The sequence below is a fragment of the Mauremys reevesii genome, linkage group 13, assembly GCF_016161935.1.
Source record: "Mauremys reevesii isolate NIE-2019 linkage group 13, ASM1616193v1, whole genome shotgun sequence".
Lineage (NCBI taxonomy): Eukaryota > Metazoa > Chordata > Testudines > Geoemydidae > Mauremys > Mauremys reevesii.
This window is the reverse complement of record NC_052635.1, coordinates 20881063-20906505: the sequence shown is the minus strand read 5'-3', so window position 1 is coordinate 20906505 and position 25443 is coordinate 20881063. Positions and strand designations below refer to the sequence as shown.

At 47.2% G+C, this 25443-nt stretch overlaps 1 protein-coding gene across 4 annotated transcripts; it reads left to right on the top strand.

Moving 5' to 3' along the window:
- Nucleotides 1-4706: 4706 nt before the first annotated feature.
- On the top strand, nt 4707-24102 carry LOC120380959 (ER degradation-enhancing alpha-mannosidase-like protein 2). 4 transcript variants are annotated; one of them, XM_039498905.1, is made up of 11 exons: nt 4707-4722; nt 5454-5564; nt 6350-6389; nt 8508-8613; nt 14425-14550; nt 15500-15711; nt 17105-17246; nt 17750-17874; nt 18669-18813; nt 20069-20190; nt 21133-24102. In XM_039498905.1, the coding sequence occupies exons 2-11, from the start codon at nt 5470-5472 to the stop codon at nt 21631-21633; spliced, it is 1614 nt and encodes a 537-aa protein (XP_039354839.1). In that variant the 5' UTR covers nt 4707-4722; nt 5454-5469; the 3' UTR covers nt 21634-24102. The 4 variants fall into 4 exon arrangements, with proteins under 4 accessions (XP_039354839.1, XP_039354840.1, XP_039354837.1 ...); XM_039498903.1 differs by lacking the exon at nt 4707-4722 and adding an exon at nt 4840-5035; XM_039498904.1 differs by lacking the exon at nt 4707-4722 and adding an exon at nt 4853-4945.
- Nucleotides 24103-25443: the final 1341 nt, after the last annotated feature.

The window sequence follows — 25443 nt, the reverse complement described above, 5'->3', positions numbered from 1 at the left end:
GATTTCAAGTTTATCTGCAGAGTTCTACACACACACACCAGCTGGGTGGAAATGGGGGAGGGAGAGAAAACGGGCACACAGAGTGTTAAGGGGCATCTTATGTGGTCCAAGGCCGACTGCCCCACCTCTCCAAGGAGTTCTGCTGCAACCTTCACCAGGAGCTGCTCCACTCCACCAGTCGTCCTGTGAGCCACTCTCGCCGTCCCACAAACTGCTCCACTCCACTCCGCTCGCTGTCCCGCGGGCTGCTCTAACTAGCCCACAAACTGCTCAGCTCCGCTCCACTCTACTCACCATCCCATGGGACACTCCAACCAGCCCACAAACTGCTCAGCAATATATCTTCAGGCTCCCCCACTAATCCACACAGCACTCAGTGATCTCAGCACCCCACAATCTTAGCACTTTAGTGATTTCAGCTCTTCATGATTTCTGCTTGTAGTAGGGGAGCCCCAATGCTGGTGCACCATTAGCCCAAAGTGAATTCAGCACAGCAGCCTATAACTAGACCCTTTATGGAATCAAAATTAGCTCTGCTATTCAACAGCAATGGTATAATTGGTATCTCAGACCCTCAAAGGGCACCTATGTCACCAAGCACACATACCTATCCCCAACCTCTCTCAATTCACTGTGTTTTGGAACCCATGTCCCTTGTCTAGCGAGTGTTATTTAGTTGATGGTGAGTCCCTCTGTCATAAAACAGTTCCACTGACCTTGATTCACATAATCAGGGTAACAACACTTCATTCTTCCTGCCCCAATAACAGAGTAACGGGGGATCCCACAGCAGCCAAAGTGACCATTTGGGCAGCTGAGGGCTCATGCTAGGTGGGGTGGGTGTGCCTATGCAAACAAGACCAGCCCCTGAAGTTCTTTTCCACACTCACCACCATTCACCACCAGATGTCAGGGTAGAGCCCATCCTGACTCTGCTTTCATCTGGTTTCTACAGAGCACAGCATTGGCAGGCCAAGACCTAGATTGCCAAATGCCTTCACCTTCCTCCCATCCCTTCCTGCGCATGTGCCTCGCCTGCACTCCTTCACCATGTGCGTGCGCGCTCACTTCCGGGAATAACTGCTTTAGAGAGAGAACGTGAGCTATTATGGACCAATCAAACCCTCTGAGACACGGGGACACAGTGAAGAGAGACTGTTAATAAATGCCCATACTGAAAGGGAGAGCTCACAGTCAGCATGGGGGAACATACCGGTAGATTAATGGACCATACCAAGAGTGACGGTGGGAACATTGGGTAACTGCCAATCATTCAAAACCAGGGTGGGTCAGGATTTAAAATGTGCTGCCAATGGGGGATGCTGGCAGCAGCACATCAGCATAGCTCAGCGCCAGCCATCAGCCTCCAGCTTGGTTGAAGCATATCCCTGTGGGAACTGGGCATCTTCCAAGGGCTCAGTTTGGAGTGAAGGGAGGCAAAGCACTTGGAAGGAGGAAATCTGGAAGGTCAGGGAAGGGAAGAGACATCTCCAACTATACCTGTCCATCCCCAATATACTGGAATCTTCCCAGGCCAGCTCCCAGCCAGGTCATGGACCAGAAATGGCATCAGTGACCTCCTCCTATCCCCACACATTTGCATGACACTCAGTCCCTCCGTGGCACTGTCAGCTTCAGTGTACCGCACTAATACAGGCCTGGAGGAGAATGCTCTGAGATGCTACCAATCCTTCTTTGCAGGCTGCGTTCAGAGTGATGAAGCACTGGTCTTCTACCAGCAGATCATTCACCTGTGAGCCTCCAGAGGCACCATGCTTTCCCCTATCGTATTCAAGATCTACAGGAGGAAATCATGAGACTGTACAACCTCAAATAATTGTTCTGTCTCCTGTTCTTAGATTGAGCTCTTCTGGGCAGGGCAGAGGCTGTGTCTTCCTGAGTTCATGAGCTGCATGCTGTGGCCATTAATAGAAAAGAAAAGAAAGATTCACTTCTGACATGCATAGTGCCATCACCCAGCTATCCTGGCTCCAATCTAGGCTCCACTCTTGGGTGAGAAGCAGCTGCCTGGAGATGAACTCAAACAAGATGGAGTGAACAGTGGTGAAAAGCTAGCTACATAGCATCACTTGGTCTGGAGGGAGCTTGCCCTCCAAAAGCTACATTGGTTCATGATCCAGCTAGGTTTGTCACTGCCCAGCAGCACTACTAACCATCAGTCAGGGCTGTGTTAATAAGAAAATGTGTATTTGTATGTGATTATGAACTGAAAATGTGTTTCCCCCTTTTAAAATCATGAGATTTTAAAAATAAGCATGTGGCTCCGCTTACTTTCCCTTTGGAGTTGGAGTAGCTCACATTTTCCAAGCTTTTCTCTGCAACCACAAGGATTAGAAACTTACAATTTGTTTTAAACCAGAGCTAAGATTCTCATGAAATCACATGGCTCTGGGAGCTGGGGCTGTAAGAAAAACAAACGAGTGTTAGAGGAGGGAAGCGGGGAGCGATGAGCCAAACAGCCTCTGAGTTGCTGCTCCATTGAGAGCACAAGGTGCTGCATTGGAGCCTTCCCAGGAGAGCAAAGCAGCATAGCAGCCTGTGCACGATAAGCTGGGGCTCCCATAAGAGGGTTCACTAGGAAGAAGGGCAGCAGAGGGCCCCCAAAGAAAGGCCAGGGGGAAGGAGCAATTGACTGGTGAGGTGGAGGTGTCCCCAGTGTAGTAGATTCTGGGAGGGTTGTAGTGCCTCAGTGAATGACTTTAATTGACATGGGGAGGAGTGAATTGGTTTTGCAGAGGGGGCAGTTCAGGGGCAATAGAGGCCTAAGAGAGATTTTGGGTGGAGGGTGTATTACTGAGAGGCATGGAATGAAGGATAGATATTTGGAGATGAAGAGTCTTCATGGGAACATGGGAGCATGGAGAGGGAAGTAGGCTGAGTTCCTGGGGGGCCGGCTGGAAGGAGGCAAGGCTGAAGGTACCTGAAGAAGGAAACACATTTCCCTCAGGGATTGGACCAAGGCGAGTGGTTTCATAGGGTGGGAAGAAGGCAGAGACAGGTGTGTTTCTGAGGCACAGGGGCACTAAAACAAGGACTCAAAAAAGGAAGCTCACACTTCCTGCCTCCTTCTGCCACAAGCCCAGCTGGTGCTCTGAAAAAACAGCTGAGCAGCTCTTTACCCAAAGTTTGGTGCCAGGACATGTGTTGGGAGCTGCTGTTAGGCTCCCAATTAAGTTTCTTGAGAATTTAGAAGAGAGGAGTGGGCAATGTAGTTAAGACAACCTACTTTTCTAGAGTTAACCAGGCCTTAGAGACAATAGGAATACCATTTACACAGAAAGTAAAAAGGACCATCAAGTCAACAAGGGGAGGAGATTGCAGGAAACAGATCACTTTGCATTTTAGCAAACAGCAGTAGGGGGAGAAACCAGTATGAAACTTCCTTCACCACAAGACTCTATGTCTCCTTCCTCACAGCTCAAATGAACTTTACTTTGAGGGGTAATCTTCAGAAGAAGCCATTTCAAAAGCTCACTGGACTATAAAGAAAGGGGCAAAGAATTGCAAGTTATCTTTCACCTGAAACAACAAAGGAACCATTTGGACTTTATGAGAGATCCTGACCAAAGGGCCTGGTCAGCTATCTTTGTGGAGCATACGTTGGTAAGGAAACTCCCTTGAACAAAGGCTGTAGCTTGTTTTGTTAGGTCTTAGCCTCTAGAAAACATTTTTCACTTTAATTTGCTTGTAACCATTTCTAATTCTATCCTTTATACTTGAACTCACTTAAAATCTTATCGCCTCTGGTTAATAAACTTGTTTTACTTTTAATCTAAACCATCCCAGTGCTGTGCTTGATGTAAAGTGAATGTTAACTCCAGCTAATGTGACAAGCTGTTGTGTAATATATCTTTAAAGGAACAAACAAACCTTAGTCTCTCTCTGAATTGTCCAGGAAAGGGCTGGACATTGCAGAGCACATGGTTTAGGAAAATTCAGGACTGGAGGGCATTGTGTTCATCTTGCCAGGTATAAACAAGGCTGGTGAAGGCCAGAGTGGGGATGTGGTACAACAAGCAGGTACCTAGAATCAGAAGACTGAACCAGAGTTGCTTAATACACAGTCACTCAGTGCATGCTTGTGTGATGGATGGAAGCCTCCAGACAAAGGAGCTCCAGTGGCAGGTATTTTGAGGCACTCGGGGTTACAGGGCAAGTAGTGACACCACCACTCACTGGTCTGGAAGGCACCCCTGAAAAGTTATTTGATCTTTTCATCAACTTTGCAAACACATTTGATTCAGTTTGAAGAAGCATCATGGAAAGCAGCAAAATCATAGGGCACTGCAGTTGGCTTATCTCAAATAATAAAAACTACATACAAAGACTCCTGAAATGCGACATGAATGGGTGGGAAATTAAGCAACTAGTTCAACTGGAAGTTGACAGGCCAGGGGTTAAAACCCTTCCTCTCATCCACAGCCCTGGGATGCGCTTCCTTCCCCAGGGAGACGCGAGGACAGTGCCTCGGTGCGCCAGGGAAGGCGGTGAGAAGAGCGCGGGGCGGGTTTGGTTGTGGGACTGCGGCTCTGAGCTTGGCTGCAACGGGCCGGGCCAGCCGCTAGGCCGGTGGCTGTGACACCTACTTCCCCTCTAGGGGAACCAAACGTGGCTAATCCCTAGACTGGCAACAGCTCCAGGTGCTGCCCTATGCCCCGGAAGGGGAAACCGCAGCCTCGTCCTGAGACACGACAGATTCCGGTGAGCAGGGACTAGGCCCGGTAGCGCGAGAAGCCGGAAGTGGAAGGTACTTTTTGTGCGCAGGCGCAAGAAGGCCTAGCGCAAGGGGGGCTGATTAGTGGGACAGACGCGCGCGCAGGAGGGGCGTGTCTACCCTCACGTGAGGGGCGGCACGCGGAAGCGCCGGCGCGGCCGGGACGGAGGCGGCTGGGTTCCCCTGCCCCCCTCCGATGCTCCGCTCCTGGTACCTGTTGTGCTGCCTCTGGGCCCTGCACCTGCCGGGCGCCGGGGAGGGGGCGGCGGCGGAGCGCGAGATAGACGCCGCCCACTACCGGTGAGGCTCGGGGCAGCTCGGTTCCCCCCACCTCACTCACCGCGGCCGGTTCCGGCCCACCCCGTACGGGGCTCAGTCCGGCCCCCGCTCTGGGCCGGGCTCGCGGCGGCTGGGGGCGGAAGGCGCGTCCCGCCCAGGCTTGTGGCAGGGGCCGCGCCGCGCAGCTGGGCGCGTAGCGGAGACCCGGCTCCGCCCGCGCGCCTCTCCCAGCCGTTGCTAACCGCAGCCCCGACGCGCTGCTGCCGAGCGGTCCCGGCAGTGCGGCCCCACCGCTGCCGGCCCGGCCAGCGCGCAGCGAGCCGGGGGGGGCGGTTAGCAGGGGGACCCAAGGGCCCGTTCGGCAGAGCCAGGAACAAGCTCCTCGCCTGCCGATCGGTCGGTGGGGATGTCAGTGCTCCAATGTCCCCTCTGTCCGCAGGGAGCGCGTCAAGGCCATGTTTTACCACGCCTACAACAATTACTTGGAAAACGCTTTTCCCTATGATGAGCTGCGGCCTCTGACGTGTGATGGACAGGACACCTGGGGAAGGTACCAGACAGGGTTAATGTTCGTCTGCTGTATCCGGGGTGTAGGTGTTTCCTAACCTCTCACTAGACTTAAGAATGTAAAAGACCTTCATCTTTAGCTCTGATGACTCTGTGGGGCACGGTCATGGTCTCTGCTGTAACTGTGCCAAGCCATTTGGTAAAGGTGGAGTCTCAAACTGCATTAACTTGAATCATATAAGTTGGAGAAGGAGAAAATCAATTGGATCACGCAAGCCAGGCACCTGCCAGTAAAAGAGAACTGTATAAGAAAAGATGAGAGGAGGGGGGTAAGGTAATATATTTTATTGTTTATCTAATATCCTGGGACCAACGTGGCTAAAACGACTCTGTAAGTTAAAATAATAACATGATTATGTCATGAAATCTTATTGGGAGGTATTTTCCTGCTAAGGCTGCAGGTATTGCTGTTGGAATAAAGTATATTTTTGTTCTTAGCTCCACCTGTTGCCTGGCCCTGCAGTAGAGTCATAATTTTGTGTTGATGGTATTAATGGCAATGGTTGTGCTCTGACAGATTCAGTAGGATGATTTCATGCCTATCTCAAACAGATGCCATGTGGGTAGAATTCCCAATCTTCTTTATGCACAGCTTAGGGGGTCTCAGGTTGGCTCACGCTGTTGCCTCTCAGTTGCCTCTGAAGTTGTAGTTAGACTTTTTGTTTGTTTTTGCTGTTCAATATCCAAGTGTTATTTTTTCCTGTCTGTCACCTTGGCTGCTACTTATCTCATTGGCATTTCCTCACACTGCCTTCTGTTCTCTTTCAGTTTTTCTCTCACATTGATTGATGCTTTGGACACTCTACTAGTAAGTACCTCACTCAATTACAGCCTTTTCTTGTTAATTTCCCTCTGTTTTATTTTATACAATGTTACTTTCTGCACTTCTTAAACATCCTGCATTAGAGGCCTAGATTTACCTCTGCTCCTCTCAGGTGCTCTTCACCTACGTGTGAGAGTAACTTATTAACTGAGTGAGGGAGAGCCTGCATTGACTTCACTGAGATGCAGGTGCTTGGAGTTCCCAGCCTCAAACACCTTCTAAATACAGCAACTCCTCACTTAATGTTGTAGTTATGCTCCTGAAAAATGTGACTTTAAGCGAAACGATGTTAAGCTAATCCAATTGCCCCATAAGAATTAATGTAAATAAGAGGGTTAGGTTCCAGGGAAACTTTTTTCACCAGACAAAAGACTATATATATACACACACACATACACGCACACAGGCAGTATAAGTTTTAAACAAACAATTTAATACTGGTACACGGTGATAATGATTGTGAAGCTTGGTTGAAGTGGAGGAGTCAGAGGGTGGGATATTTCCCAGGGAATACCTTACTGCTAAGTGAACTAGCAGTTGACTGAGCCCTCAAGTGTTAACTATCACAACACTCTACAAGGCAGCAGGAAAGGTGGAAGGGCAAACAGAGATGCACACCCTGTGTGTGAGAGAAAAAATGTGCATTTCCCCTTTAAGTAGCTGACCCCAGGCTTAAGAACACTGCTTTGTTATTTAAATCAGCTTGCTGAGACCTGAGATGGCAGCTACTGCCTTGAAGCTCCCTCCCTCTGTTGTGTCCCCCCACCTGCTCTGTGGAAGATGGGGTAAGCAGGGTGTAGGAACGGGGGGGAAGGGGAGACACCCTGACATTAGCCCCCTTCTTCCCCCCCCCCGCTCACCCCGTACTGCAAGCAGGAGTCTCTGGGAGCAGCTCCAAGGCAGTGGGGGGAGGGACAGCTTCTGCACAGGGAACTTAGGGGAGTGGGGAGCTGATAGGGGGCTGCTGGTCCACCCTGGTTCCAACCACCCACCAACTAGCTACAATGGGCTGCTCTTCCTGCAAGCAGCGAACAAAACAGGCGGCTGCCAAATGACATTAGAAGGGAGCATTTCACGACTTTAAATGAACATGTTCCCTAATTGATCAGCAACTTAACATTGAAACGTTAACTAGGACGACTTTAAGTGAGGAGTTCCTGTATGACATAAGGACCCAGAATGAGGGGGAAAAGTTTTGAAGTCTTAGTGTCTTCCATAACCTCCATTTCATGAGTCAGCAGCTTGTGCTTCCAGCTAGCCACAGGCAGTGAGTTGTATGGACCTGTGGTTCCTGGACTCCAGCAAATTCAGGGCCCGGGGAACCTGGCTCTGCTAATGTTCGGGGCCAGGTCTGTCCCCCGGCCCCGCCTGCTGCCCCCGCGCACCTCCCTTGAGCGTCCCTGCTTGCCCTGGGCTGCCCCCTGCAGCTCCGCGCTGTGCTCCCTCGCTGGCCATTGCCAGCTACAAGAGAGCTGTGCCCGAGGAGGAGAGGAGGCACATGGCTGTTCTTCTCTCCCCACTCACCTCCCAGCAGGCAACTCCAAGTAATCTCCAAGGGGGGGTGGGAAGGCTAGTCTAGCTGGACCTCCTGAGCAGCAACCTGGGGGGGCTTGGGTGAATGTCGGGCTGGGAAGGCCCCCGCCTCCCCTGGAGCTCCCTGCTGCTCTGGTCCCCAGCCCTGGAGAAGCCTGCCTGATGCAGCCCAAACTCCTCATCCCCAGCCCAGCACCTCAAACACCCTCCTGCTGCACCCAAACTCCCTGTCCCAGCCCAGAGCCTGCACCCCCTCCTGCACCCCAACTCCCTCTCAAAGCCTGCACCCCAAACCCCTACCCCAGCCGAGAGCCTGCACCCCTCCTGCACCCAAACTTCCTCCCAGAGTGGCGGGGGCGGGACTTGGACCTGTTTGGCACCACCAAAAATTATACAAACCTGCAGCTAGGGCCAAGTGAAAAAGGTTTAAAACAGCATCTAAACCTACAGTGAAGCTGCTGAAGAGTCTGTTATGTCATGTGTTCTTTATCATTGATCCTTTGTTTTCCTGAGCGTAGTCATTTGCTGCCTCATGAGCCTCCCTCTCATTTGTTCTGATTTCTTTTCCAGATTTTGGGAAATGTTTCAGAGTTCCAGAGGGTTGTCAATGTGCTGCAGGAGGGGGTGGATTTTGATATCGATGTAAATGCGTCCGTCTTTGAAACCAATATCCGAGGTGAGCTGGGTGCTGGAGTAGGGCTTAACTTGGAAGTCGTTTGTGTGTCATCAGTCTCTGAATTCATAATTTATATATAGTGCAGAGGGGCAATGCAGAACAACAGTGGGAATTGAATTCTGCTGCATACAAACTAAACAAGGAAAAATACACCTCCCTTCCTTCATTGTGCATTACCTCCCAGCCCCCTTTTGAATGGTTCCAGATGTAAACTATAGATTCACAGATTCTAGGTCTGGAAGGGACCTCGAGAGGTCATCAAGTCCAGTCCCCTGCCCTCATGGCAGGACCAAATACTGTCTAGACCATCCCGGATAGACATTTATCTAACCTACTCTTAAATATCTCCAGAGATGGAGATTCCACAACCTCCCTAGGCAGTTTATTCCAGTGTTTAACCACCCTGACAGTTAAGAACTTTTTCCTAATGTCCAACCTAAACCTCCCTTCGTGCAATTTAAGCCCATTGCTTCTTGTTCTATCCTTAGAGGCTAAGATGAACAAGTTTTCTCCCTCCTCCTTATGACACCCTTTTAGATACCGGAAAAATGCTATCATGTCCCCTCTCAGTCGTCTCTTTTCTAAACTAAACAAACCCAATTCTTTCAGCCTCCTTCATAGGTCATGTTCTCTAGACCTTTACTCATTTTTGTTGCTCTTCTCTGGACCCTCTCCAATTTCTCCACATCTTTCTTGAAATGCGGTGCCCAGAACTGGACACAATACTCCAGTTGAGGCCTGACCAGCGCAGAGTTGAGCGGAAGAACGACTTCTCGTGTCTTGCTCACAACACACCTGTTAATGCATCCCAGAATCATGTTTGCTTTTTCTGCAACAGCATCACACTGTTGACTCATATTTAGCTTGTGGTCCACTATAACCCGTAGATCCCTTTCAGCTGTACTCCTTCCTAGACAGTCTCTTTCCATTCTGTATGTGTGAAACTGATTGTTCCTTCCTAAGTGGAGCACTTGGCATTTGTCTTTATTAAATGTCATCCTGTTTACCTCAGACCATTTCTCCAATTTGTCCAGATCATTTTGAATTATGACCCTATCCTCCAAAGCAGTTGCAATTCCTCTGAGTTTGGTATCATCTGCAAACTTAATAAGCGTACTTTCTATGCCAATATCTAAGTCGATGAAGATATTGAACAGAGCCGGTCCCAAAACAGAGCCCTGCGGAACCCCACTTGTTATATCTTTCCAAGAGGATTGGGAACCATGAATAACTACTCTCTGAGTATGGTTATCCAGCCAGTTATGCACCCACCTTATAGTAGCTCCATCTAAGTTGTATTTGGCTAGTTTATTGATAAGAATATCATGCAAGACGGTATCAGATGCCTTACTAAAGTCTAGGTATACCACATCCATCGCTTCTCCCTTATCCACAAGACTTGTTATACTATCAAAGAAAGCTATCAGATTGGTTTGACATGATTTGTTCTTTACAAATCCATGCTGGCTATTCCCTATCACCTTACCACCTCCAAGTGTTTGCAGATGATTTTCTTAAGTACTTGCTCCATTATCTTCCCTGGCACAGAAGTTAAACTAACTGGTCTGTAGTTTCCTGGGTTGTTTTTATTTCTCTCTTTATAGATGGGCACTATATTTTCCCTTTTCCAGTCTTCTGAAATCTCTTCTGTTTCCCATGATTTTCCAAAGATAATAGCTAGTGGCTCAGATACCTCCTCTATTAGCTCCTTGAGTATTCTAGGATGCATTTCATCAGGCCCTGGTGACTTGCAGGCATCTAACTTTTGTAAATGATTTTTAACTTGTTCTTTTTTTATTTTATCTTCTAATCTAAACCTACCCCCTTCCCATTAGCATTCACTATGTTAGGCATTCCTTCAGACTGAAGACCGAAACAAAGAAGTCATTAAGCATCTCTGCCATTTCCAAGTTTCCTGTTACTGTTTCTCCCTCCTCACTGAGCAGTGGGCCTACCCTGTCCTTGGTCTTCCTCTTGCTTCTAATGTATTGATAAAAAGTCATCTTGTTTCCCTTTATTCCGGTAGCTAGTTTGAGCTAATTTTGTGCCTTTGCCTTTCTAATCTTGCCCCTGCATTCCTGTGTTGTTCGCCTATATTCATCCTTTGTAATTTGTCCTAGTTTCCATTTTTTATATGACTCCTTTTTATTTTTTTAGATCATGCAAGATCTCATGGGTAAGCCAAGGTGGTCTTTTGCCACATTTTCTATCTTTCCTACCCAGCGGAATAGCTTGCTTTTGGGCCTTTAATAGTATCCCTTTGAAATACTTCCAACTCTCCTCAGTTCTTTTTCCCCTCAGTCTTGATTCCCATGGGACCTTACCAATCAGCTCTCTGAGCTTACCAAAATCCACCTTCCCGAAATCCATTGTCTCTATTTTGCTGTACTCCCTTCTACCCTTCCTTAGAATTGTGAACTCTGATTTCATGATCACTTTCACCCAAGCTGCCTTCCACTTTCAAATTCTCAATGAGCTCCTCCCTATTTGTTAAAGTCAAATCTGGAGCAGCTTCCCCCAGTAGCTTTTTCAACCTTCTGAAATAAAAAGTTGTCTGCAATGCAGTCCAAGAACTTATTGGATAGTCTGTATCCCGCTGTGTTATTTTCCCAACATATATCTGGATAGATTGTCTCCCATCACCACCAAATCTTGGGCTTTGAATGATTTTGTTAGTTGATTAAAAAAGCCTCTTCCACCTCGTTAGGTGGCCTGTAGTAGACTCCTAGCATGACATCACCTTGTTTTTTACCCCTTTTAGCCTAACTCTCAACACTTCTGTCTCCTATGTCCATCTTCACCTCAGTCCAAGTGTATACATTTTTAATATATAAGGCAACACCTCCTCCTTTTTTTCCCCTGTCTATCCTTCCTGAGCAAGCTGTACCCATCCATACCAACATTCCAATCGTGTATTATCCCATCAAGTTTTGGTGATGCCAACAATGTCATAGTTGTATTTATTTATTAGCACTTCCAGTTCTTCCTGCTTATTACTCATACTTCTCGCATTTGTATATAGACATCTAAGATACTGATTTGATCTTGCCTCCCAGTTTTGCCCTGACCCTCCTTTCTCTCTGCCATTATAGCCTCCGCTTCCTCCCAACCCATCTCCCAGGTCATCATGTTCTCCACTTACCTGTGGGCTTTGCTCACCTCACCTATACCTACTACAGTCTGTGTTCTTGTTCAAGGTTAGGTTTGAGTTTCAGAATGAGAGATTTCATGCTGAAGTCATAATGTTACACGTCAAATCTGCTCTTGCTTCTAGAATAAGTTTGTGTCCCTTGAGGCAGACGATGTTCTGGAATTAGTCTATTTAAGAAACGATGATTAAAGTCCTCTTTCTCTTGAAAAATATCATGAGGACCTCTGCCTTCAGTGCTACTTGCGTGTTTTACCCCTTCACAATTCCCTCCACCTAAATGACGCTTTCAGGGAAGAAAACTGTACTATGCTTATTCTCATTCTCCTGCCCAGCACTGCTCTGCTAGTTTCTGCACCCTGGGACAGTTTCTGCTAAAATACCGTATTGTCCCGAGTATAGGCTGCTCCTGATTATAAGCCGCACCCTTAAAGTTTGGTGCTATTTAAAAAAAATTAAATTTTTAACTTAACTTAAAGAAAATATACACATTAGTAGAACAGTAAAACAGTATTTTATTTAATGAATAAGAAGACATGTACCAGTATTTTTAACACTTTTAACACTTTTGGTAGTCCTGCTTTTGACGGCATATGTTATATACTCAGAAATATTGAAAACTATTTTGTAGTTATACTGTAAACAAAGAAGGGAAAAGGAATGGACAACAAGGAAACTGATGGGAACAGTTCTCACCCTCTCCCCTGCACAACAATCAACAACATTAGCAAATGTTCTTAGGGTTAGGGATCATGGCCCCCCCCGAACTCCTGCCCCATCCAACCCCCCGCGTTCCTTGACACCTACCCCCACCCCAGGGACCCCTGCCCCATCCAACCACCCCTTCTCTCTGTCCCCTGACAGCCCCTGGAACCCTTGCCCCTGACTGCCTCCCACCGCCCCATCCATCTCCTGATCCTTTCTAACTGCCCCACCAGGACCCTTGCCCCTATTCAATCCCCCTGTTCCCTGCCCTCTGACCCCCCAACCCCTATCCGCCCCCCACCCGAACCCCTGCCCTCTCTCCAACACCCCCTCCCTGCCCCCTTACTGCACAGCCTGGATGTGGCTGGCGGCACTACAGTCCGGCCGCGCCTGGAGCCAGGAGCCCCGGGATGCTGGGCTGGGGCAGGAGTCACGCGGCCGGAGCCTAGAGCTGGAGGATGTGGCGGGAGCCGGACGGCCAGAGCCAGGTGGCTGGCCGGCCAGAGCAGGGCGGCCGGGAAGGGACGCGGGGACGGGCGATGCGGCGCCAGGCGGCGGGGGACACGCGGCCAGGCAGGGCCGCCCAGAGAATTCCGGGGGCCCGGGGTCTTTGGCGGGGGGGGGGCCCTTCCGTTCCGGGACCTGCCGCCGAAGTGTCCCGAAGACCCGCCGCGGGGCACCCCCGCTGCCGAATTACCGCCGAAGTGGGACCCGCCGCTGAAGTGCAGCCCGGTCTTCGGTGCTAATTCGGCGGCGGGAGGCCCCGCCACGGGTCTTCGGGGCACTTCGGCGGCGGGTCCTGGAACGGAAGGGCTCCTTACCGCCGAAGACCGGGCTGCACTTCGGCAGCGGGTCCCGCTTGGGCGGTAACTCGCCAGTGGGGGGGTCCTTCCGCCCCAGAGCGGAAGGCCCCCCCCTCCCCTGCAGGCGAAGACCAGGAGCAGAAGCAGCTCCTGCGCCCGGCCCCGCAAGAGTTTTCCGGGCCCCCCGGAGTGAGTGAAGGACCCCGCTCCGGGGGCCCCGAAAAACTCTCGTGGGGGCCCTGCTGGGCCCGGGGGCAAATTGCCCCCCTTGCCCCCTCACCCCCCCCCCAGGTGGCCCTGAGGCCGGCGGAGGCGGGTACACGGGGCTGGGGCCGGGCGGTGGGGGAGGCGGGGATGCGGTCGGGGCTGGGGCCGGGCGGCGGGGGAGGCGGGACGCGGCCAGCGGAGGCAGGTACGCGGGGCTGGGGCTGGGGCCGGGAGGCGGGGACGCTGCCGGCGGAGGCAGGTATGCGTGGCTGGGGGCGGGGACGCGGCCGGGGCCGGAGCCGGAGCTGGGCAGCGTGGGAGGCGGGGACATGGCTGGGGCAGCCCAGAGCCCTCTGAGTCCCGGCCGCGGCTGGGATTTAAAGGGCTCTGGGCTCCCGCCGCGGCTATTGTCCCGATTGTAGGCCGCACCCCTAGTTTAAACACTCACATTAGGGGAAAAAAGTGCGGCCTATACTCGGGACAATACGGTATTTTACACGTTAATAGTTTTTTACCTATGCTTGCTGTGGTACACATTTCTAAACTCATTTAAAATACAAAACAACCCCACCCACACTTTTCCTTTTCAGTTGCTCAAACTTTATTCTCCTGATGTCATAATCCCAGTAGTTCTTCAGTTGTCTATAGAGTAGTACAGATAAATGGGCATAGGTAAGATCTGCTGTTTCTAATGCAATGAAGTAGAAGTGCTTCCAGTTCTTTTTGACAGTTTACCAAGAAGCAAGACTACAATATTTTTTTCCTTGCAAAGCATCTTTGATTAGCACCTTTTTAGACACTACAGATGAGCCATCTGTCTTCCCCTTCCCACCTACAACTTCCTAGTTACGCAATCAGTTTTGCAAACAAAACCCCCAAATCAGCAGCATTTATCAATTCATTCCTCCCTGTACTTCCTATTGAGCCCCTCGCTTTGCACTGTTCCAGTGGTTGGTGGTCTCCTGTCTGCTCACTTGCTGTCTAAGAAGGCTGGTGTTGAAGTGGAAGCAGGATGGCCCTGCTCAGGACCTCTTCTGAGGATGGCGGAAGAAGCTGCTCGTAAACTCCTACCAGGTGAGAACCTTTCCAGAGCTGCATATCTAACTTCTCTCTGCACTCTTCTGCGTAGTAGATGCTGCGTTAACTGGCCAATAGTAATACAAGTGGCATCACTTCAGCACCTAAAATAATCCCCAGATCACTGGAATCATAGGGGAAGCCTAACTAGCTGTATTAAACAGCCATATTTTTGTCAGTGGTGTTGAAGTCTGGGGACTGAGCCTAGGCTCAAATATATCCAAATACATCTTTCCAAAGCAGCTGTGGGATGGTTGTTGGAAGCAGAATGCAGGACTCTGGGTCACTTGAGACAAAATATTGTAGGAGGTGTCTGTTCTTCTGAAATGACAGCATTAGGTATATGTAATGCCTGTGGGAAACACCCAAAACGTGGCGTTATCAGTCACATGAGCGTACACCATTATGTATATTAGTTACTCCAAGCAAAAAAAGTTAAAAGAACATTAAGGTGGTCAAGTGATAGTCTCTAGAGGCAGAAAATGTGCAAATTCAACTCTGCCCGATTGTGGGCTTCCATTAAGATACACAGTCCGAGTACGTGAGTTGTTGTGTTGTTTTTATGTGCCTCATCCAGGGCACAGGTTGGACTGCACTCAGTTAATGAGGCAACTGTTCAATGTTTGCATCCTCACAGAGATCATCCCACTTGTGCAGTGAGGCACGCGTACCCTCAAACATTGAATGCAAAGTGATAGGTCTCCACAATTGATGTCCAGCATTTCTTGTCTAGCCCTCTGGGTTCTCCCTCTCTCCCCCATATTGGGCTATGGTGCCATCTCCCATTTATTTCAGTGCACTTGTTGGGACTACTCCAAACCCTGGTCTCTTGCTGGCATCAATGCTTGAATGAGAGGTACAGGCAGTAGTAGTCGGCCTGTTTAAATGTTGTCTGGTGATGGATGCCGAACATTCTCCTGTGAATCACGATTGTGATGCGTTTCAGCTTTTCAGACCCCAACTGGGATGCCATATGGGACAGTGAACTTGCTGCATGGAGTAAACCCTGGAGAGACCCCTGTTACCTGTACTGCTGGTATCGGTACATTCATAGTGGAATTTGCCACGTTAAGCCATCTTACGGGTGACCAGGTGTTTGAGGATGTGGCCAGAAAAGCCCTTAAGGCCTTGTGGAAAAATCGCTCAGATATTGGATTGGTGAGTGAGGGAAAATGCCCTTCATGTTATGCTTACATCCTTTTTGTAAACAGTGTACGGTACTAGGTAAGCCAGGATAGATAGAGGACATGTTAGCTTTAAATTAGTGATCCCTTTATAGTACACTTCTACCTTGATATAACACCACCCGATATAACGCGGTAAAGCAGTGCTCCGGAGGGGCGGGCTGCGCACTCTGGTGGATCAAAGCAAGTTCAATATAACACAATAAGATTTTTTTGACTCCTGAGGACTGCATGTTATCGAGGTAGAGGTGTACTACATGAGTATAACTGCAATACCAGTAATCATGCAGTAGGTGGCACATGTTCTGGTACTGTCCCAGAACACGGGTAACTTCAGTTAAAGACCATATCCACCTCAGATACATTACACAGTTCTTGTATTCCACCCAGAAGAGGCTGGCGGGCAAATATGTTGTGGTTTTCACAGTTTTATAGTTTTTATAACTCAGCTTTCTTTTTGATCCCCTGTCATTACTGACTCACAGCCTCTTTAAAATGCTGCTTTAGCCCGCAACTCCAAGCTTAGTCTCTGTTGAAGGGTGATTTTTATTTTTTTAAATGAGACCAATCAATTCAGATGTTTATGGTTTAGGCTTTGGAGAGGAGGGTTGGAACACAATTTTCCCATACTTAAAATATAAATATTTTCTCTTGACACTTACATTTTGTACACACAACTTGGACATTTCTGAAGTTTAAAAATGTCGGTCTCCACATGTGGCTAGACCGCAATAAAGAACTTGGCAAATTTAATGGAAAAAGTTATGAACAACTACAAATGTTTCCACACATGCACTGTAACACAGAAAAATCTTTAAGCATATAGTTATGGTCTTGCCCAGCTCCACAGTGCCATGCTGTAGAACTCAAGTGCCATAAATAAGTTGTTTTTTTTTCCTTATATCTAAAGAGTTTTCTAGCTTAAAACCCTTTGGAATTTCAGAAAAATGCAGTTACTCTATTCTGTAGTCCTAGAGTTCCGGTCAGATAATACCTAACAAAGCTGCACTTTATGGCATTGTAATTAATAAAATCCTAGGTAAAACTTTATACTAATGAGGCATCAATGTTGCAAATTAAAAATGCAAAGTAATGGTTCCCATAGCATTGTTCATGTCTGCCTATTGACAAACCAGGTGTAGTTGTGAAATGCAGAAAACAGTTAATTCAACTTTAAGGTTGCAAATTCATAATAAAATCAGGACAGCAATGCTAATGTTGTATTGCTGTATGTCTATTTCATAGTTTGCCAAGTGTTTTGGAATCTGTTTCTTTGAAAACCACTATAGAAAGAGAAGATAGTCCTCGGAATCTAGTATCGACAGGCAAGCTTTGGCTTGTCTTTAAAAATCTTCCTTTTCCCACAGGTGGGTAACCACATTGATGTGGTAACTGCCAAATGGGTAGCCCAAGATGCTGGCATCGGGGCAGGGGTAGATTCCTACTTTGAATACCTTGTTAAAGGAGCCATTCTGCTGCATGATGAAGAGCTGATGTCCATGTTCCTAGGTGAGAGCTTTTTTTTCCCCCTGGATAACTGGGCCTTTTTTCACCAGATTGTCCCAAGAGTGTCTCCTTAAGTGCACCTGCAGATATTTGTATGAGCACAAAGAGGCCCCTGGAAATGTGACCTTAAGTATCTCCATAGTGAGACTCACTTCTGAGACATCTTCAGCTCTGTGAGTGAAATTCTGGCCTCCTATTGATCTCAGTTGAGCCAGGCTATTACCCGTGTCTTTTTGGAGCTAAATTTCTTTTTCTAGCATTTGGTCTGTTAGACTCCTTCTTTTAGCAAGAGGACAAAACTCTTTTCTAGACTGTTTCCTGTAGTGATGGTTTTTGTTACCAATAAGACCTTGTCGGATTTGTGAGTGTTCTGTATGACAGTTAGTGCCCTGGGAGGAATGAATGTTCTTAGTGTTAATTTGACTAAACCACAGTGGAAAGGGGGCTTCTCTTCTGCTATTTAAAAATTGAGTTGTGTTAAATTATTCTTCTCTGCTTCTTTTTAGAATATAACAAAGCCATTAGGAACTACACAAAATTTGATGACTGGTACCTGTGGGTTCAGATGTACAAAGGGACAGTGTCCATGCCTGTCTTTCAGTCCCTGGAGGCCTACTGGCCAGGCTTACAGGTAGGAAGTGAAATAACATACATTAATCTTGTTCCTCTCTGTCTTGAATCCATCTGCACCACAAATACTGTGCCAGGGCATATGATAATAACTTTATCTTCTGTCCTGGTTAAAGCCTGGCTCTGCTCCGTAGTGTAGATGGACTTCACCTCCTGCAGTCTTTGGCAGAGCAGAATTAGACTCCAGCAGTGCTACATACAGAGCCATATATTAAGTGTGAATGGGGACAGCCATATTATAACCTGCTTTCTTAATGCAGTTGTTCTTATGTTGGGGGGAGGAGGGGGCTATGAAAAGAGACCAAATCCCTTCCCCATCTCTTCCTAAACATGTTTCATGTTTGAGTTTATTTTTTGCTATGAGAATTGCTTATTGAGTAGTTCCCACTCCCTAGTGTCCTGTAGTTAACTACACAGTAGCAGCCCCTTTGTTGCTGAAATGAAAGGAACAGTGTCCTGTAACTGAGTCAGGGAAGCTCTAGAATGAATACTCTGATGAATACCACATCAGTCAGAAGGGATTAGAAAACTTGGTATGACTTCAGAGATCACGTGGAATAGGATCCAACAGAAAAGTGGCGCCTGCTTCCTCTTTAGCTCCAGCTATTCTTAAGATACCCTGTCTGAATATGACTAGTTATATTATTCAGACTCTGGGAGCAGTCCATTGGCGTCTCATTTAATGACTGTAGGAGAGAGTTTTGTGTTTTGTTTTTTTTTTTGGTAGCTAAGTCCTGTGTAGTTTGTTCTTTCCCAACTGAATGTTGCTTCACTGGGTGTTTTTTCTTTCCCCAGAGTCTGATAGGGGACATCAATAATGCCATGCGAACATTCCTCAATTATTACACTGTTTGGAAACAGTTTGGTGGGCTGCCTGAGTTTTACAACATTCCCCAGGGCTATACTGTGGAGAAGAGAGAAGGATACCCCCTTAGACCTGGTAAACAGAAGCAACAAATAACAAACATGTTGATACTGAGTCCTGCTTTTACTCTGGTGTAGTAATTGTTACCTAACTTCTAACCTGCAAGCTCTACGCTAGTGCAATAGTAACTTCATTCCCAGGGCACTCCCATTTTCCATTTCCGGCAAGACATACGTTGTAGAGTCTGACTTTCACTCTAGGTAGGATTACATTTTAAAGGAGCCTAACCATTGTGCCACTTCTTAAAAGGGCCCTGTCAAATGGATTAGGTCCAAAATGTAGGATTTGTCCTGTTGAAAAAGATAAATCAGGTGTAGTATTAAGTGTTCTCAAAGTCTGTCAGTAAAAGGCTTTTTAATGTGAATGTTCACTTGCACACATGAATTCTGTATTAGTGTAACTAAAAAGTGAAATTGACTATAAACAGACCAGTCTAGTTTTGCTGAATGAAGTGCATAGAGTAAAACAGACTTTTGCTATTCCTCCATTTTTATTAACCTTATTGCAGTTGAGTAACACAAATAAATAATCCTGTGACGTAAGATCCTCTCTGAAACTGGAAAATAACATTTCTCCCTCATTCCTTTGTCCTTTTCTTTTCCACAACCATTGATTTCCCTTTCCCTGTTTCTTACAATACACCTGGTTCTACTTTTGTTTACTTGTGCACCTGCATCATGTAGGTCTGCAAATGGGTTTAATTTGAGTTCCCTGAACAGCTGTTACAGCAGCATAACAACATTCTTCACGTGGCATATAAACTGGACTTTTTTGCTCAGCAATGCTCATTTTCTTGGCATGTAGTATAGCATCACAGTAGCAATGTTTCTAGAGTAAGGAAAAGAGAAGGTGCACCTGATGCCTGCTGTGGGTGTTTCCATATTGCCCATCACTGTATCTAAACATCAGGAAACCCAATCTTTCAGTAGCTCATAAAATAATGTACAACCTTTTTTATGGGGCTGAAATTTCTGAGGCGGAATTGCAGTCTAAAAGCAATTTTCTAAATTTAGATTTTTTTTAGGGCAGGTTTAATTTTAAACCCCCAAATGTGAGGCAGGGAATGCATAGTTAACCTGTCAACTCAGTTCAGACTATTTAATTTCAGATTTGGCTTGTCCTCTGGGAAGATGGGTGCCTATGGTGTGAGCCCGAGGCAATATATAGGGCTAACTGATCTGATCCTCTTAAATTGTATTGGTGAATCTATGCAAATTGCAGTGGTGTCTTCTGTGCACTGTAACAAGGTCTTTGTTGCTGGATTTTGCAGAGCTGATCGAGAGTGCCATGTATCTGTACCGTGCCACACGAGATCCCACCCTCTTAGAACTGGGGAGAGATGCTGTGGAGTCCATAGAGAAAATCAGTAAGGTGGAGTGTGGATTTGCAACAGTAAGTGTCTGCTGAAAACCAGCTTTCAACCAGCAAGTGTTGGTCTCTTGATCGTTTGCCAAAGAGGGTGATGTTTGTAGGCTGGCTGATCGCTTGACGGGAGGGGAGGTTTTCTTGTTTTTTGAAGACAAATCAAACAGTTTCTTGTAAAACTCAATTTTGTAACTTCAGGGAGTAACTTCACTGCCGGAGCAGTAAGGGAGTTAGGCCCATATTGTGCCCTGCTACTGGGTGTGTACCCAGAGCTGGGGATGGCACAAAAAGCCTCAGCACAGGGACTGCTTCCTCTTAGTGCCTCTGTGGGTGCAAGGGGTTGGGGAGAAGGCAGGGCCAGGGCATGTTCCCGCTGCATGCGATGGACCTATAGGGCACGGCACGTCTCAGCGATCTGCTGGAATGGTGCAGGTCTGCATTGCCCCAACATGGGCCTGTGCTGATCAGATACAACTGAGCCTGTACGAGTGACTTCTTTCCACTTCTCTAACACCTGCCATTCAAGGATCTCACACTGTTGCAATGAATCGTTAATGCACAAACACCGAGAATTCAACCTCACAACTCTGACGTAGATAAGTCCCCATTTTATAGTTTGGGAAATGGTGGGTAAGTCGCTTCATGTCACTAGGTGACATAGGAAATCCTTAGCATAGAACTCCTCTCTCCTGATTCCCAGTCACTTGCTCTAACTGCTAGACAGTTTAGCTGGATAAAACAGCCAAAAATAAACTGTTAGAAGTAATTAATCTTAAATGTCGTGCACCATCAAGCCCAATGGCAACTCCTCTGGGTAAGGATCGGCAGTGGACTGGTGAGTGCATGTATCGCTTAGCTGTAGGGATGAATTCCAAGCTGACTGTTTTCCCAAGTTTATGACATCTAGGAGCACTCTGTGAGGTTCTGGGTTCAGGATAGATGTAATCCACTTGATCTGCTCTCTTACAGATCAAAGACCTGAGGGATCACCGCCTGGATAATCGCATGGAATCCTTCTTCTTGGCTGAAACAGTGAAATACTTGTATCTGCTGTTTGACCCAGATAACTTCATTCACAACGATGGGTCAGCCTTTGATGTGGTGCCCATGCCTTATGGGGAATGCATCCTTGGTGCTGGAGGATACGTCTTCAATACCGAAGCTCACCCCATAGACCCTGCTGCCCTGCACTGCTGTAGGAAACAGAAGGAAGAGCAGTGGGAAGTGGAAGACTTAATGAGAGAGTTTTACTTTCTGAAGAAAAGCAAAAAGTCCACGTTCAAAAGAACTGCAGGCCATAGTGGGAGGGAAAGCCAGACAGCCTCTGCAGATGCTTCCTCAGAGAGCAGCAGGGGGGGAATGAACCCAGAGAAGAACACCAAAAGGAGAATCCCTCTCCTTAGCTGCCCTAATCAGCCCTTTACTTCCAAACTTTCAGTTCTGGGACAGGTCTTTCTAGACCACACGTGACTCCACTTCACTACAAGTCTGAGTTGTTGAAGTTAAAAGATCCACTTGGATTTGCACTTTGGATTTCTGTGGGAAATATTTTTAAGTGGGGGTGGAAACGTGCACAACAGAATTTCCACTGTTATGTAAAATATTCTTCTGTTAGATCCCCTTGCACTCTTGCCTTCTGTCTTGTGTGAATCAGGGTTACTGTTACATTTGTTAACCCAGCTCAAAGTGTTATACCAGAATGAGTCGCCAGTTTGGAAAGCAGAAATCTCTGAGAAGGAAGAGCCTGCAGCCTGTGACTTTTGCTGTTTCATTTGCGGCTGTGTTAAATGTTCTGAGGCCGTTTAAAGTCTCGACCATATGCAGAGTTTACAGTGCTTCCTGCTTAAGAAAAGAAGGAAATTGAACTACCTGGCTGTAGCAACATGAGAACAGAAGCTAATTACTAGCAGCGACTTCTTACTCCATAAATTGCAGATTTGCTCTCTGATTAGCCTTAAATTTTACTGCTGGTCCCAGGCAATCACTTGGACACAGGCTTGAACACCCAGAGCTTGCAAATGGGGAATAGTTCATGGGCAGCCTCTATTCCAGATAACGGGTTTTCAGTTCCATGCTTGGCTGTTGACAAATGAACTGTACATCTGGCAATGGGGGGGAAACCACCATGGAAGGGTCTGTTAAGTGTCAGGAAATGAGTTCATTTGTGTCATAAAAAATTTCTCATCACACATCCCCTTACATCTAGCGCTTGTGCTGGTTAGAACCCTGTGAGTGATGCTGCTCCTTAGGAGGCTGGCTGACTGATTGCTGGGTGGATGTCACCTGGAAGATGATTAAATTTCTGTGGTTTTCTGGGGCCTGTGATATGGGGAAGGAGGGACTTTGTGCTGGGGATTAGAAACCCTTCTAACCCCAAGGGGCGACACTTGACTGACTCCCCAAGCGTTGTGCCTGCCTCTGCTCTGAAAAACCCTTCCTCCTTCCCTGCCTTCAATGCCTACTATGATACATCTCTTTCTAACCGTTGCATGAACCTTCTTGTTAGGAGATAATGGGGCAGTTAGCAGGAATCCACGCAGCATGAGGCAGCCAGCCCATTGATAGGGCAGGGGTAATGTGGGGTGGGGAGATAGGACCAAAGCCAGGCAAAGACACCAGTTTTGTTTAGAGTGAGGTATACAATACTCCAGCCCCTCAATACAGGGGAGAGGCTGAATGGACATGTAACTCCTCTAAAAGTGCGGGGAGGATGGGTTTCTAATGGCCCCATTCTTTTGAAGTGAAGTCGAACCACGATGGTTCCCTTATTAATAGTGAAAAGCCTTGCTCCTGAATGAACAGGCCCTTGGCGGATCTGACAACACCTGCCACTCTGTGAGAGTCACAAGTTATAAAGAACCCAGACCCTTCTGCTTCAACAGGGGAGATGATCTTACAGGGCCCCCTGGGGAACCTGTCCCCACCTCTGTCATGGTGGCCTGGTGCATTGCAAGAGTTTCATTTTGATGTAGCAGGACCCAAACTGCCCAAGGCTGGCGATAGCATAGCCTGATGGTTTGATTCCATATAGCCATTCCTAGCTTCTCTTCTGCCTTTCCTTGCATGTGCAATACGTCTGTTCTTGCTTGGGGTAGCAGAGCGCTGACCAAGCAGGGGCTCTCTACGCTCATTTTTGTGCCAATAGTGCCCCAAGGTGTTAAGTAGAATGGGGGCCTTGGTGTGGCAGTTGGTCTATAACTTTTGCCTGTTTTAGGAATTGACCATGGAAAGTCGGTCCAGTTATTTTCAATAAATAACATTGTAAACATATGCAATAGAACCAGACAACTGAGATTAGTCTACACCAAAAAGGCCATGATTGATATAGTCCAAGGACTGTTGAAATTATGATCATTTAAAAACAAATGATGTGGAGCCAGAAGTTAACTGAAATTGGCGTGTTGCATATTAGGCCGAATTGGTGAATTAAACCATGAGAGGACAGGATATTCCACCCACCACTCCCTTTTTTTTTATCTTTGAAGAAAGACACTTTGGCCTGGGGGAGATACAGGGAGAACTCTCATAAGCTACTGGAGGACCTTCACCAGCATGGCTGCCACTCCCACCATCTCCTGGGACCCTGGGCCTTCAGCATCCTGATCCTGAGGGATGTTCTTACCAGACTAGACCAGAGAGAGGGACCCCAATGACATCGTCACCTGTACCGGCTCCACTGAATCGCAGACACGAGCTGGGATGAAATGGGATTGGACTTTAACAACATCAACAGCTCTAGCTTATCACAACTAACTTCTTTTCCCCAAAAGGACAGTTACCATCTGATACCATTTAAGAGACAAGGATGTTTTCCTTCTTAAAAACTCTCCATCTTAAGGGGGAAAGGATGTTAAAATGAAAGACTTACTTAATGCTTTACATTCCAAATACTGTAACTGTTTGTCCTTTATCTTTAATAAAAGGTTCAAATGATTTTTACTGGCAGGTTTACCATGATACTTTGCAGGCTAAGCTCTCTGTACACAAAACCCCAAACAGTAACTAGATTATGTTAACACGGGGGTTCCCAAACTTTTTGCCAGCAAAACCCTGTTTTGAGACTGTCTCCAGTGCCCCCAGATGGCATCATAGCAACCAAGGAATTTACACATGAAGTATATTATTTAAGTATCAGAGGGGTAGCCGTGTTAGTCTGGATCTGTAAAAGCAACAAAGAATCCTGTGGCACCTTATAGACTAACAGACGTTTTGCAGCAGCTATATTATTTAATGCTCTCTAATGTGACACATGGGCTTGCGCGTTGCAATACAGCTTCCCGAAGTCTGGTGGCATGGTAGAAATTGCACATCTAATCTCCTGTTGTGACATCCACAGTAGATCAACCCTAAGAGTTGATGGACACAAGCGCTGAATCCAGCTTCACACAAATACAGTCTTGCGAATGGCACCATGAGTTTGAAGGTGCAGGATATTCATTCTTGTGACAGTGAGCCAAACTCCCGGAGAGAAAGTTGAGCATCTCTTCCTTGCAAGAACCCATCACAGGAAATTTCAGTGAGCTGTTCAGTTTCAGCTGCTGGCAACTCCATGGCATCAGGCTTGAACGGAAAAGAGTTTTGCACCCAGTTGTACTTTGTCACATCCAGGTTGGGGGGAAAGGATATAAACTGTTCCTCTGGCTGGCTAAGATGCTCAGCTATCACCTGTGTAGGAGGCTAATAATTTCATTGTCAGCCAGGAACTTGCAAAGCTGAAGAATGGATTCATAGTTTGTCTTCAATAGATTATACTTCTAGAAAACAGTGTGATTTTGATTGATTCGGCTGAAGGATGGGGGGGTTCTTTCCTTGCAGAGCTGTATTCAGTTCATTCAGATTCCCAAATACATCTGTGACATAGGCAAGAAGGCACCTCTTCTTCTGGGCACACAGAAAATCAACACATTCGCTCTCTTCACAATCCATTGCATAGGCACACAGCTCATCTCTCGTCCAGAAAATCGGCCCAGCACTTTTTGTTTTGAGAGCTAACAAGCTTCACTGTGGAACAACACGGCATGATTGGACCCTAGGTCTTCACACAGTTTTGCAAAGAGACCGTGTCTCTTTGAATAGAATGTCTTCGAGAACTGCACCATATGTGTGAAGTTGCACTGTATGTGTGAGGTCACACCGCAAGAAGATTGCTGTTTTGAGCTACAGTCTGGTGGCCAGGTCACACTGGGTTGGGGCTACCATTTTGTAGGTCAAACTGGCAGCCTCCTGGTGCGGCATTTGTGGAGCAGATCTGGACATTTGGGGGGGTGGGGAGAGAAGACG

What these genes read in the sequence shown, in the direction of transcription:
- LOC120380959 (XM_039498903.1), top strand. Translation starts at nt 4,932, where the DNA reads ATGCTCCGCTCCTGGTACCTGTTGTGCTGCCTCTGGGCCCTGCACCTG. An exon ending in GGACAGGACACCTGGGGAAG is followed by an intron (nt 5,565 to 6,349) that starts GTACCAGACAGG and finishes GTTCTCTTTCAG; the next exon opens with TTTTTCTCTCACATTGATTG. An exon ending in TGCTCGTAAACTCCTACCAG is followed by an intron (nt 14,551 to 15,499) that starts GTGAGAACCTTT and finishes GATGCGTTTCAG; the next exon opens with CTTTTCAGACCCCAACTGGG.